The sequence below is a fragment of the Lonchura striata genome, chromosome 5 (genome assembly GCF_046129695.1).
Source record: "Lonchura striata isolate bLonStr1 chromosome 5, bLonStr1.mat, whole genome shotgun sequence".
Classification (NCBI taxonomy): domain Eukaryota; kingdom Metazoa; phylum Chordata; class Aves; order Passeriformes; family Estrildidae; genus Lonchura; species Lonchura striata.
This window is the reverse complement of record NC_134607.1, coordinates 1182692-1195546: the sequence shown is the minus strand read 5'-3', so window position 1 is coordinate 1195546 and position 12855 is coordinate 1182692. Positions and strand designations below refer to the sequence as shown.

The following is a 12855-nucleotide window of genomic DNA, read 5'->3' as shown; positions in this document are numbered from 1 at the left end:
TTGACTATGTTGTTTATTGGGATAAAAGGGCATAACTTTTGCAGAGGAGAAATGCATTATGTAAAAATACTCTTAAAACTTACGATTCTGTCTCTGCTTCGTCCCATGTGTCACAGGAAATATTTAATGGAGTTTTTTATTTGCTGTAAATGCAGTGGGCTAGCAGGAGGCCTCTTTGAAGCTCAAACAAGCTTAATTGGGATAAAGGACACTAAATAGTTTAGAATACTGGTAATGGGAGCAGAGCCATTCACCTTTGGGCCTTTGATTGTTGGCCAGTCAGTAATGTGACTGAAAGGCACCTCTGTCTGATGGCATGTGGTGGAAGCAGTCCAGCTTCTAGTAGATACATGTGCTTTTCACAAACATCACAGCTGGCACCAGCAAACATTCCTGCTGCCTGGCAGAACAGAAAGGCAGCAGATTAAAATATACTGGCATGGGGACCATGCTGCCCTCGCAGCCCACAGGGTGGTCTCTGCAGGTCACAGCTCAGGCAGCTCCACAGCCTCGTGGAGTGAGGCAGAGTTTGCAGGGCTGTGCCCTGGAGAAGGGAAGCATCCTGTACTTTGTAAACTGGGGAATCACTCAGAGCACATGAGAGCCCACAGAGGATGAGAGAAGAAATAAAGGGTTAAAAATAAACCTTTTAAGCTACTAAATTTTAGCTAATCTATACTCGTGGAAATCCTCTAGTCTGCAATCAGTAGGTATTAATACTTATTCTGAACTGCAGATTTGTATGGCATTAGTTTAAGTGGCCCAAATAATCCAGTGACAGTGCATTTCAGGATTCCAGCTCCTGGTGTTTGTAAAGCCAAAGCAACTCCTTAGCAGTAAGGAAAAGGAGTGGCCAAATCAGATCAGCAGGTCATGAGGCAGCCTCCTAACTTCCAGCCTCCCTCTCCACCAAAGCCTGATCCAACAGCAGGTGTTTGTCTCCCATTTTTCCCCTTCACCCTGTGTAAATCCACCTCTATTCACCTGTCTGAAGTGTCTGGGCTGATCTAATAATCCCAAAATGCTGCTTTTTAGTAGGTACTTGCAGTTCTTATGTAATATGACACAGGCAAAACTGCTCCAGCTGGAGGCTGTTCCTGAAGGGAGCCTAAAAGAAAGAAAGGAGACAAGAGCATATACTGACAGGACAAGGGGGAATGGCTTCAAGCTGACAGAGAGTAGGTTTCATTTAGATATTAGAAAAAAACTCTTCCCTGTGAGGGTGCTGAGTCCCTGGCACAGGTTGCCCGGAGCAGCTGTGGCTGCCCAGGGATCCCTGGCAGTGCCCAAGGCCAGACTGGATGGGGCTCTGAGCAGCCCGGGATAGTAGAAGGTGTCCCTGCCATGGGCAGGGAATGGAAATTGATGATCCTTAAGATCCCTTCCAACCCCAACCACGATTCTTTGAAGATTCCTTGACTCCAGGGTGCCTGTCTGCACATGGTACTGGTGTGGGTCCTGCAGCATGAAATTGCTGCCTGCAGTAGGGAAGAAGGAAAACTGGTCTGTGAAAGAACCACAGGGAACTTTGGCCTTACCTTTCAGATGGGCTTGAAAGTAATTTTTTTTAGGATCCATTAAAAGTTTCCAAATCGTGTTGGCAAAGAAACTCTCTGACAGGGCTGACCTTGAACCTCCCACCAGGGACAGAAACACTCCTGAACTTTGGAAAAGTTCGGATGCCATCTGAATGTTGAAGCTAGGGCCTCGTCTCATTGTTTTCTAATCCCAGTGATGCTGCTCAGCTGTGTATCTGTTGCCAAAGAGATTCCTATTGTGAGCCCAGCTAAATTTTCTATTCCCTTCTCTCCCGTCACTGACCTCTCGGTTCATCCCATAACAATAGAAGTCAGTGTACAAGTGTGACAGCGCCCTGAGATCTGAATGCGCTTTTTATATCACAGCAACATGGTGCATTTCCAGAGCTTTAAGCAGAGGGGAGAGGGAACGCAGGGGCATCGCTCAAAGCTCGGGGAGCGCCTGGAGCCAGCATCTTGCAGAGCAGCAGGGACTGGCTGTGCAGGCCGAGCGCAGCCGCTCAGCGCTCCGGGCACCGCGGAGCCGCCCGGCCCTGCAATGCCCGGGGCCGCTCCCGCTGCGCTCCCGGGCAGAGGCTCCCGCAGGGTGATGGAGGCTCCATCACTCCAGAGGCGGATGCTCCCGCGGGGGGATGGAGGCTCCATCCCTCCAGAGGCGGAGGCTCCCGCGGGATCTGGGAGACTCCATCGCTCCACAGGTGGATGCTCCCACGGGGTGATGGAGGCGCCATTGTTCCAGAGGCAGATGCTCTCGTGGGGTGATGGAGGCTCCATCACTCCAGAGGCGGATGCTCTCGTGGGGTGATGGAGGCGCCATTGTTCCAGAGGCAGATGCTCTCGTGGGGTGATGGAGGCTCCATCACTCCAAAGGCGGATGCTCTCGTGGGGTGATGGAGGCTCCATCACTCCAGAGACGGAGGCTCCCGCGGGGTGATGGAGGCGCCATTGTTCCAGAGGCAGATGCTCTCGTGGGGTGATGGAGGCTCCATCACTCCAGAGGCGGAGGCTCCCTCGGCCCTCCGGGATGGAGCTGCTTTTTCGGGAGTCGCGGTTGGAAATGTGGCACTGCAGCGCTCTGCCACTTGCTGTGCTGTTCCCAGGACCGGCTATTTCTGTAGCTGAGCAATCATGGAATCAGACCGGAGGAGCCCTAATGATCCCTGCAGAAGGGAGTTGATTAGTGGCTTGCTCCAGGAGAAGGGTAAACTGTTCCATCTCTGAGCACTCCCTGGATTTTAATGGAAATTTCATTAGCTGCTCGTATTATTACCTGTGCAAAAAGCAACAATACTTCGAGAATAATAGCTCCTGCTGCAATTAGGACAAGCCGTGGTCAGCAGTTGTGATGCATGAATCACGCTTTTGTTAGCTCTGCTGGCAAAGGAATTGATCTTTTGGATCCGTTTCTTGGTGAAAAATGGAGTCTCCAAAGATGCCTTTCTCAAATCTCCCTTTCTCCTCTGCACAGGCACACTCTCACCGTTGTTTTCCGTGCTTCTCTGGATAGCAGTGGCGTTTTGCACAGCAATGCTGTTTTTCATCTCCAAGCCTGTTGGCATTCGACCCTTTTTGGTGTCTGTTATTCTCAGGTCTATATATACTATAGGGCTTGGTCCTACCTTGATACTCCTTGGTGCTGCTAATGTAAGTACTTCAAAAGCAACCAGAAATTCCCTTTCAGCAGAAGGAAAGATATTAAGGGTCTCCTATTAAAATTTGATTAGAGCTGTGCAAAAATTTCTTTTTCTGGTTCATTGGTTAAGCTAAAAAAAATAAATAATTTCCAGTCATCCTGAAACAGCAGTGTCAGCGAAGTGGGAAGCTAAGAAAAAAGTTGGTTTCGTTTTGTGCATATGCAAATATTTTAAAAACAAAAACAATATGAAATTTAAAGAAATATTGCTGCATAAGGGCAATCAAATCTACAGTTTCTCATGTTAAAAGAATAATTTTCTCTACCAGGACTTTCAGTACTATTTACACAAGTTTTTGAAATTTTTCTGAGACCTTAAATATATTTTCAGGACGAAAAGTTTTCAAAATTAAAATTTCTCCCGGTCCCTTGCCAGATCTCTTAACTTAGACAGGAATAAGTCTGCATGCTTACTGAGCTTGGTAAGATACACAGTCGTGCTCACAAGTCATCTATTTAAATTTCTGCCTGGCTGCTACAGCTCTAATTCACCCCAGCACAAAGTATTGGGCTGTTTGCCACCAGTTCTATATGTGAGAATTTCACATACTGAAAAATATCCAGACATAAAGGTAAAGGCAAGTAAGCAGCACTTGCCCATGTCAAATTTGTGAACAAAGGAATCGTGTTGAGTCCTCATTCCTTGTCCTGGTCTGCCAGAGAGATGAGGTGAGGCCCTTTCCTGTCCACTGCTGCACTGCTACTCATGTGTAGGCAAAGCTCAGGAGCCACGGAGAATCTGATGCTGTTGTTTAAATGCTCTACTTCAGAAATGTTCTCAGTTCTGAGGAGTTTTTTTTAGGGATTTTAAATTGAAGAACATGATCTGAAGGAAATAGATCTCACACACCCCCACACACACTTTCTGTTGTGTTACTATTGTTCTCTTGGTAGCAGCATGCCTAGCTGCTCTTACATAGTCTCGGGTCTAAACTCAAAATTGTTGGGAGTTCACTCCCCAGCTGGATTTTAATGCCTCGTGACATTAATCCTGCCCACCTATTCACTAATGTTATAGGAATAAATCACAGTGTGATGAGACATAGTGTTGGAGAGGTGATGTACTTCCATTCACCCATGGGCTCATTCCCAGTGCGCTGTCAGAGCTGAATTTCCCTCACCTCACTCCAGCTATCTAAAGGTCGTGCATTTAGTCAAACCAACCTATCCAGACAGCAACCCAAATAAAAAATACCAGGATTTTTCTGAGGCATAAACCTAGCCTTTGTTACCCACACCAGCTCTGTAACAAAATCGTGTTCCTGGTGAGCTTTGTTGGGAACCGTGGGACCTTCACCCGTGGCTACCGAGCGGTCATCATGGACATGGCTTTTCTCTACCACGTGGCTTATGTCCTGGTCTGCATGCTGGGCCTCTGCGTGCACGAGTTCTTCTACAGCTTCCTGGTAAGTACGTGCTGCTGTGGAGGGGAAAACTTTGCAAAAATAGAAAATACCGTTACCCGTGCAGCTGTCTTCAATTTCTTCCTGACAATCAAGCCAAATCATGTGTATTTTTAGCATGCCGTTGTGTTGCTGCCCCTTAGGAACCGCTGTTTTTATTAGAACCTGTTTCTGTTAGGACTTATTTTATCTGTTTTTGAGCTGAAAGCTTGCTCCTTTCTTCTCAGGCAATCATCACCCAGCCCACTTCTTTTTCCCAGCTTTCTTCATATTCTCTGTCCACCGTTCCTGTGTCTTGTGTCACTCCTAACATTTAGGGGGCAGTTGTCCAAGGGTGTGTGCATCACATCTGTACCAAAGGATCCCATTCCTCATCCCCAATATATTTTTAACAAATTGCTTGGGAAATGGGGATGGCATGCCTTTGGTGTGGCAGGAAGATTCATCACTTGAAATGTATCCCACTTCATTTTCTTTTGTTGTCATTACCCACATGGAATGCCTTTTAATAACATGGTACAGGTGCAGTGAAAATGAATCACGCAAAATTATGCTAAACTCCACTAATGCTGAGTAGCAGTAAAAGGAGTTTCACTGCTCTTGTTTGCTAATCCTTTTGCTCTATAGTGGAACATGTGAAGCTTGTAGGGACACTGACTAAATTGTGGACATTACATTTCCTGTTGTATTTTTTCACATCTTCCTGAATAGTGTTGAACTTCCAGCATTTCAAAGATGTGTTAAGCACACTAAAATTTTCAGGGGTTCAGTGCTAACTCAGGTAGAGGTCTCCTGTTGAAGTCAGACTTTCCAGATGTTGACATTAAAGTTTGCTTCAAAGTTTGGGCAGATTTCAAAGGAGCTAAGATTGTGGCTGTGGCTGCCGGACCCTCTTCAAATGGACGTAACTCTCCTACTTTAAAAATGCACAGATTATTTGCTGTTCTTTCAATAAGTTAGATTGATCGATCTTAAAATACTTGCAAAGTGTCAAGCAGCTTAAGAAACATTTTATGTACTTAATTTTTTTCAGTGACTGCTATTGACCAAAGTCCATGATTCATGGACATTATCCATGTACCCAGGTTGCTTCCAAGTGTTCACTTAGTAGTGGATGTAGTCTGAACTCTAATACTTGTTCAAAACTGTCTCCCCTCTTTCTTTATTATCAGTCCTTCCACAAAGCTGTCAATTTCAGATCTTATAAATTGTGCTCCTTCTTCTGTGGAGCATTTTGATAAATCATAGTGTGTTGCTTTATATCTGTAATCTGAGTGTTTTGAAGTAGAAATACATACATTATAGATAAGGTCCAAAGCACTATAGAACATCAAGAAAATTGTAGGAGAAAAAAAAGTTACAGGTTCTTGTAAAGCTCCTGTCATGTTTAATTGGTGGTTTAGGCTTTTGACATTTAAAGCAATATTATCTTAATATATAGTTTTCTTTAAAGTTAAATACCAGGAAACCATATACTGCAGAGTAGAGAACAATAGAAGTTTCTAGTCTTATACAAACAGTGACATGAATTTTACTTTGTTCTAAGAAGAGGTGTCCCCAATCCTTGTCCATGTGACATTTACATGATGCCATGAGCTTACAGGAAGTTTACAAATATGTAATTACTTACATATATGAGTGTATTTCTAAGTTGCAGCCTGTGCATGTTTGTCAGATGAGAGATAACATGAAAAATTCCTTTGTAGATATAGAGCCATAGTATGAAGACACTGTTTAAATTTTAATCTAGCCTGATTTTAAACATGGGGAAACAACAGATATAGATGGTAGGTGTTGTCCATCTCTGAACCAGGCTCAAATATATTTCGTGGATTTTGCTATAATTAATTTTAAAATTTAAAGTTCTGTGCTAGATTTCCTCCTCCATAAGTATGACCAGCTCCCACTGAGATCAATGTGAGTTTATGAAGCTGAGAATATTGAACGTGGTTGGATGCATGTTTCAATAGTTCCGATTGTTTTCCTATGTAGCATCTATATATTGCCTCATTTGTATTCATTTTTTCTCTGCTCTCTGCCTTCCCCAGCTGTTTGATCTGGTGTACAGGGAGGAGACATTGCTAAATGTGATAAAAAGTGTTACCCGGAATGGCCGTTCAATTATCCTCACTGCAGTGCTTGCTCTCATCCTGGTTTATCTCTTCTCCATCATTGGCTTCCTCTTCCTGAAAGATGACTTTATCATGGAGGTTGACAGGTTGAAAATCAGGACCCCTGCTGCAGGTATTGTTTTTTGTATTAAAATTTGCTTCTGACATACCCTTTTCTGTCTGCCTAACTTAACTTTTCATCTAAGGACATCAAATTTCTTTATTTGTGCCTGCATGTGAGTAGAACTAACTCCATATACCTTAGAATTCAATTGAATCTCTGTGTAAAATTTAATGTGTATAGGGTTGGTTTTGTCTGGGCTTCTTTCTTAAAATGCTAAAATCTAGCACATTTGATTTATTATGTTTGCTTTACAAACTTGTGGTAACATTAAAAAAAATAGTCTGTATTTCCTAAGTATTTTCCTAAGTGAAAAGCAGCTCCAAGTGGATTGTATTGCTTCTCATCCCACTTTAAAAGCAGCCCATAGTAATTTCTGTGTACTGTATGAAGCACATGATCTTAACATGTTCATTAGCTGTATCTATTTCATTGCTTTTTAAGCTTCATCCAGCAGAAATATATTACAGAATTCACATTTCTACTGCTAGGAGCATCTTTTAAATTCAGTGTGTATTTCATGATCATTATCCTTAGTGTATAATCCTGGCTTCAGTAAAGTCATTGGGAGGTTTGGAGCCAGTTTTAAAAAGGCCAGGATTTCATCTTTCTGGAATGAGAGAGTTTAGCAAAGTGAATAGAGAGTTACAAATTTGTTTTGCTAGAAAAGAGCCAGGTCTGGTCTGTTGAGAACTTTGTGTGTGCTGCCAACCAGCCTGCTGGGAGCGTGGGCAGGGGAGTAACAACTGGCTGCAGAGAAATACTAAGAATGGCTGCTGATTAAATTCCTCGAGGCATGATTTTCCCAAATGCTGAACTCTTCAGACCTGTACACAAGCGCAGAACTGGCGGAACCCAGCTGGGACTCTGTGCACTCAGTGTTTGCCAGTCTTTTCCTGAAGTTGTTTTTTCAGGATTTAAAGCTCACAAACAAGGCAAAGGTCATTCAAGACTCATGGGCCTGGTGTACTTCTGCAGCTGGTTCAAAACCATATGAGAAAAAAGGAACCTGACAGATTTCTTTAGCATAGTGTGATTTTTTTTTTTTTTTTTTTTTTCTGCCACTCATCATCCATTAGGGGCTAAATTGGCTTATATTTGACTTACCATTCATTTTTGGGACAGAACTTAGGGTGTGAAGTTTCACTTCAAAAAGTAGATGTGACCATCTTAATAAAACAGGCTACACACAGCTCTGGTCTGATCCAGGGCAGCAGCTCCTGTGTGTTTGTGTTGCTTCTGTTGAGTTCTTGGCAGATTTTTGTGGTGTGGGTATGTTCTTGCTGGCTTCATACATTGCCATTTCTGATCAAAAACTCATCAAGAAAATATGCTGACTGCATGTTGATGGAACATTATGCTTCCCAGGACAAGTGCTTTAAATTTTTTCTTTATAAAGTAGCAGAAAGAGTAAGTCAGAGTGCATGTTTTCTGCATTACACATTCTGTCTTAGGCTGTTATTTTGTTGTATAGTTTTGCCTTCATTTTTTTCTCCTGAAACCTTTTTGTATCTCTAATTTGAAATGCAGAAAATTGTTGAAGGTGCACAAGAGAAAATTGGTTTGATAAAATCAAGCTGATGTATACATTTACTACTTCGGGAATGTTAAATTAGTGTTTTACACAAACCCATACATATTTACAAATGAGTACCAAACTGTGTTATAATCCTTGAAAACCCTTAAATATTCTACATGCAGGAGAACTGAATGTCAGTTTGGTGTCCTTCTTGTCAGCTTTTGTGAATAATTTATCTAATGGTTTTTAAAACTGACATTATTTTCATATCTGACAGTTGTTTCTTGCTTTGAATATATTTTGTGCTCACCAGAAGCAGCTGCATTTGATGTAGATTCATTAATTTCAGGAGATGAAATGGGAATAGCTGTGATATACAGTAAATATAAAACTGTGTTTTTGTTCATTGTGATTGCTTTGAGCTGTTGAGGCAGAATCTTTCAAGGAGGGAGGAATTGCTGGTGTAATTTGTTCTGTTTTTCCTCCTTAACTATCCAGCCTGGTGATTCGCTCCTAGAAAATAATGATTTAAAACCTAACATCAATGTAGTGCCTGTCTTTTTTGTCAACATCCTGCTTTTTCCACAGGTATTGGTGAAGTTCCCACTACAACCCTGACATCAATGATGGGAGCCTGTGCAAAAGAGAACTGTTCCACGAGCATCCCAGCTCTTAACCCAGGTCAGTACAGAGCTTCCCTCAGAGCAATGATCACTTTGAACCGAGGGATCCCTGGAAATGTTCAAGGCCACGTTGGATGGGGCTTGGAGCAGCCTGGTCTAGTGGAAGGTGCTCCTACCCATGGCAGAGGGGTTGGAATGAGATGATCTTTGAGGTCCCTTCCAACCCAGACCTGTGGTTCTGGAATTCTCTGATCTGTGTGTTGCTGTTTCAGTGACTTCTGCTGGTGTGAGGAGTAACTCTTGTGAGTCAGAAGTGCTCAACTTCTGCAGGACTTGGAGCTTAGTTGGCAGCTTTGCTGTTAATGGGGGTGCTTCCCACACCTGATTTCCAAATTCACTGACATGAATTTTGTTATTAAAAGAGCTTGCTGAATCATTATGCTTGAACATACAGGTTGCTTCTTGGCAAGTGACTTAGCTGAGAGAGAAACAGCTTGCTGCTTGTCTGCAGCATCCTCACCTGCACACACCGAGCCACTGTTAGATCCAGCTAGGGCCACAGAAATTCATTTTCATGTGTATTTTGTATTGTGTATATTGTGTATTTTTTCTAGATGCATCTGGGCCAAGGCTGTATTGTAGCCAGAAGATCTAAGAACCCAGATCCAGGCCCACATGTCTGTCTGTCTCCCCCTCTTTCCAAGGGGTACAGTCTAGTTGAGGTGGCTGGTGTTTCAGTGCAGGTCTTAAGTTTGGTTTGATGTGTTGTGGCCTTTTCAGTGGAGGTGTGTGCACAGTGGATGGTCTGTAGGCTCAAAATATTTACTGCCACAGTTGCCTGTGGTTGCTGGGGGCTGCAAAGTGAGGACATAAATGGTCCTTTACTGTGTGCCAGTATAATGTTGTTTCATAAGCTTTATTCTTCCACTAATTTTTGAGTTTTTAGGATCAAAGCCTTCAGGGAGAGGGCTATAAAAGCAGGCTTTTTCTCCCCAGCTGGTGTGTAAATAGGCCTCATAAACAACATGGGAAGCTGTCTGGCTGGATAGAGAAAACAGTCTAAGAGCTATTGGCAAAGCTGCAGCATTTAAAGAGTAATCAATCAGTCAAAAAGATGCAGTATGGTTTTTGCCAAGCTCTTTAAATGATAGAAATCTCACATTTCTCATTGTTTGGGTACTGCACCTTTAAAATCAAACCATAATGAAAGAGGGCTGTACAAAACATCTAAGTGCACTCTTACTTAATCTTGAAGAAATTTTGTTTATCCAGTACCATTAAAACCCACCAACATTCAGCAAGAGCAGTTTTGCTCACCTTAGCCACTTGGTCAAAAGAATTATTCTACTTTCTGCCTTTTTCTGGGACAGAGTTCCCCTCTGGCAGAAGTGTGAGCATGGTAGAATGCAAAAGCATGAGATCACCATCCCTGGAAGTGTTCAAAAAGTGTGGGGAGGGGAACCTGGGATGTGGTTTAGTGGGAAACATGGCATGGTTGGGTAAGTGGTTGGACTCAGAGGTCTTCCAGCTGTAATGGTGATTCTGTGAGATTTGGGGAGTTTCACACTGCAGCACCAGAGAATTCCACTGCTGTGTGTGGGAGAGAGAAATGTTCTTAGTGGCATCTCAGGTCCCGAGTGAGACATGAATTATGTTGCTTTTCAGATCAGATCACTGCTGATCATTTCTTCTGATGGGATTCTGCTTCTTCCTTGGGTTTCACTGTGCCCAGTTATTGCTCTTCCTGGTGAGGGAGTTCCCTGGGAAGCAGTGTGCTGTGCCCAGGGAACCTCCCCTGTCTGCAGCCTGCTGCTCACTGCTGCTCTGGGCTGTCAGCATAAAAATACTTCATCTTATCTGCCTCTGAGTCTCCCTCTCTCCACTCCAAAGACATTTCCATATCACTTCAGTCTGTGCCTGGTGAAGTGTCTAATCACTTAAATAAACTTCACATCCTACAGTACATATCTCCTCATCCTCTGTAGTCCATAAAGACCTGGGCTAGAAAGGTACACAGATACCTGGGACATTTCCAAAGACTCATTCCACTTCCAGGCCTGGTCCTGCTCTGTGCAAGTTCTGCTGGATCCACGTGGGCACAGGTGTGTCTCACCTGATGTACTTGTGTGACCCAGGTAGCTGAGGGCCATCAGATGAGGATTTGTGAAGTAAATCTCCCTATCATCCCTCCCCTGTCCCGTGATTAACGTTGTGGGGTGGTCTTAGCGCTTAACCTGTTTTGCCTGTGAATTCAATTTAATCAGAAGACAACCTGCCCAATGCTGTCCAGACCCTCACAAGCCACTTTCCAGGGTGGAACTGCTTGCAAATGGCCCCCCTGAACCTCAATTAGTGTCAATATTGGTTCATTAACAACAGTGCACTCTACAGAGCCACTCCTTTCTTTCAGGTATGGGTACAGCTGGTGCCTGGAGGGGCTGAGGCTGCACTGTGAATGCTGCTGAGCACTGAGAACAGACAGCTGAGGCAGAACATGTGCCTGTAGGGTTGCCTGGCTCCCAGCTTGAAGGCAGCTCTTGTTGCTCCACATTTGGGAGTGGAATAGAACAGCAAAAACGATGTCTGTACACTCCCCACAGCCTACATTGCTGCACTAGAGGTTTCTGCCAACTTTGGGCTGTCTGGTTCTCTGGCAAAGATCTTGCAACCTGAGCTTGCTTTTCTGGGAGCTTTTCTGGCTGGGATGCTGATTTTCTGTGTTGCAAGATGTGCAAAGTGATGTATCTTGTTTCTCTGAAGCCTGGCTTGCTCTGAATTAGCATCTCATGGACAGGGAGAGCTGGTGTTAGGGCTGCTAGTAGATAATTCCCTCTTCAATTCTCAGTCCCAGATTATCCTCTCTGTTTACCAGAGTCTGATCATCTGCTGCTTCCAGAACCTGAGTCTGGGCTTGTGAACAGAGAAAAATATTGTAGTTACCTAAAAGAAATAGAAACTGTGGCTTTTTTGAAGGCTTTTTATTTATTTTGTGGATGGTGTCTTTCTGGTGTCTTTCTCAAGCACAGCTACAAAAAAAAAAAAAAAAAAAAAAACCCACCAGAAACAAAAAAAAAGAAAAAAAAAAGGTGGAATATTATTTGAAAGCAGGGAATAATGGCAGGATACAAGAGCAAAGATTAGTTGGTATTAGTTGGTATGAATAACATCACTATGCTAGTAAAAAAAATCTAGGTATGACAGGATAAAAAAAAAGGTTTCTTGTTTCAATCTTTTCAGTTTCAATATTTAAGCAGTTATTTTTAAATCCAGGACTATTTGTGTGAGTAGTGTCTGTAATGACCATATAGTTTAACAGGGAAGTCTGTCCTGATGTCTGCTTTTGCTTTTCTTTTTGCTCAAAGTTCCTTCAGTAGGGAGTTGTTTCTCATTTAATTTGCCTGTGGCACAGAAGCAGTGGTGGCAAAAGCAGCAGACACCAGCAATATCCTGCCCATCCTAGCCGGGACACATGCACCACAATTTGGGAACCCAAATCCAAAATTAAATTTCAATCTAAATTCCTTGTCTGCAATGTGAGTGCTTGCAGTCAATTAAATTTATCAGAGTCTATCTCAGTGCCCCAGATGTGGTGGTTTGGGGCTGTTAAATATGTGCTTCAGTCAACTCTCACAGTGGGATGTTGTTATTTGTTAAACTCTGTTACAAAGAGTGCATGGAGCCAACCGATTGTGAATCGCTGCTGCCTTCCCTGCCCAAGCAAGCCAAGCGTGCCCTAAAGAGGAAGGAAGGCAGGAGCAATGGCAGGCACAGCCCTGACCCTTCAGCCCAAGCCAGCAGGACACAGGGAACAGCTCAAGCAGGGCTCTTCAAAGGCAGGCTGTGGAAG

The 12855-nt window shown here is 43.4% G+C and overlaps 1 protein-coding gene across 3 annotated transcripts in view; it reads left to right on the top strand.

Moving 5' to 3' along the window:
• Positions 1 to 12855, top strand: part of ITPR2 (inositol 1,4,5-trisphosphate receptor type 2) — a 240615-nt gene that overhangs the window by 201213 nt on the left and 26547 nt on the right. For all 3 annotated transcript variants that reach the window (XM_021538671.3, XM_021538669.3, XM_021538676.3), the window contains 4 exons: positions 3007 to 3182; positions 4473 to 4637; positions 6683 to 6878; positions 8974 to 9066. In XM_021538671.3, the coding sequence (XP_021394346.1) occupies positions 3007 to 3182; positions 4473 to 4637; positions 6683 to 6878; positions 8974 to 9066 (630 nt within the window). The remainder of the gene's footprint in view (positions 1 to 3006; positions 3183 to 4472; positions 4638 to 6682; positions 6879 to 8973; positions 9067 to 12855) is intronic.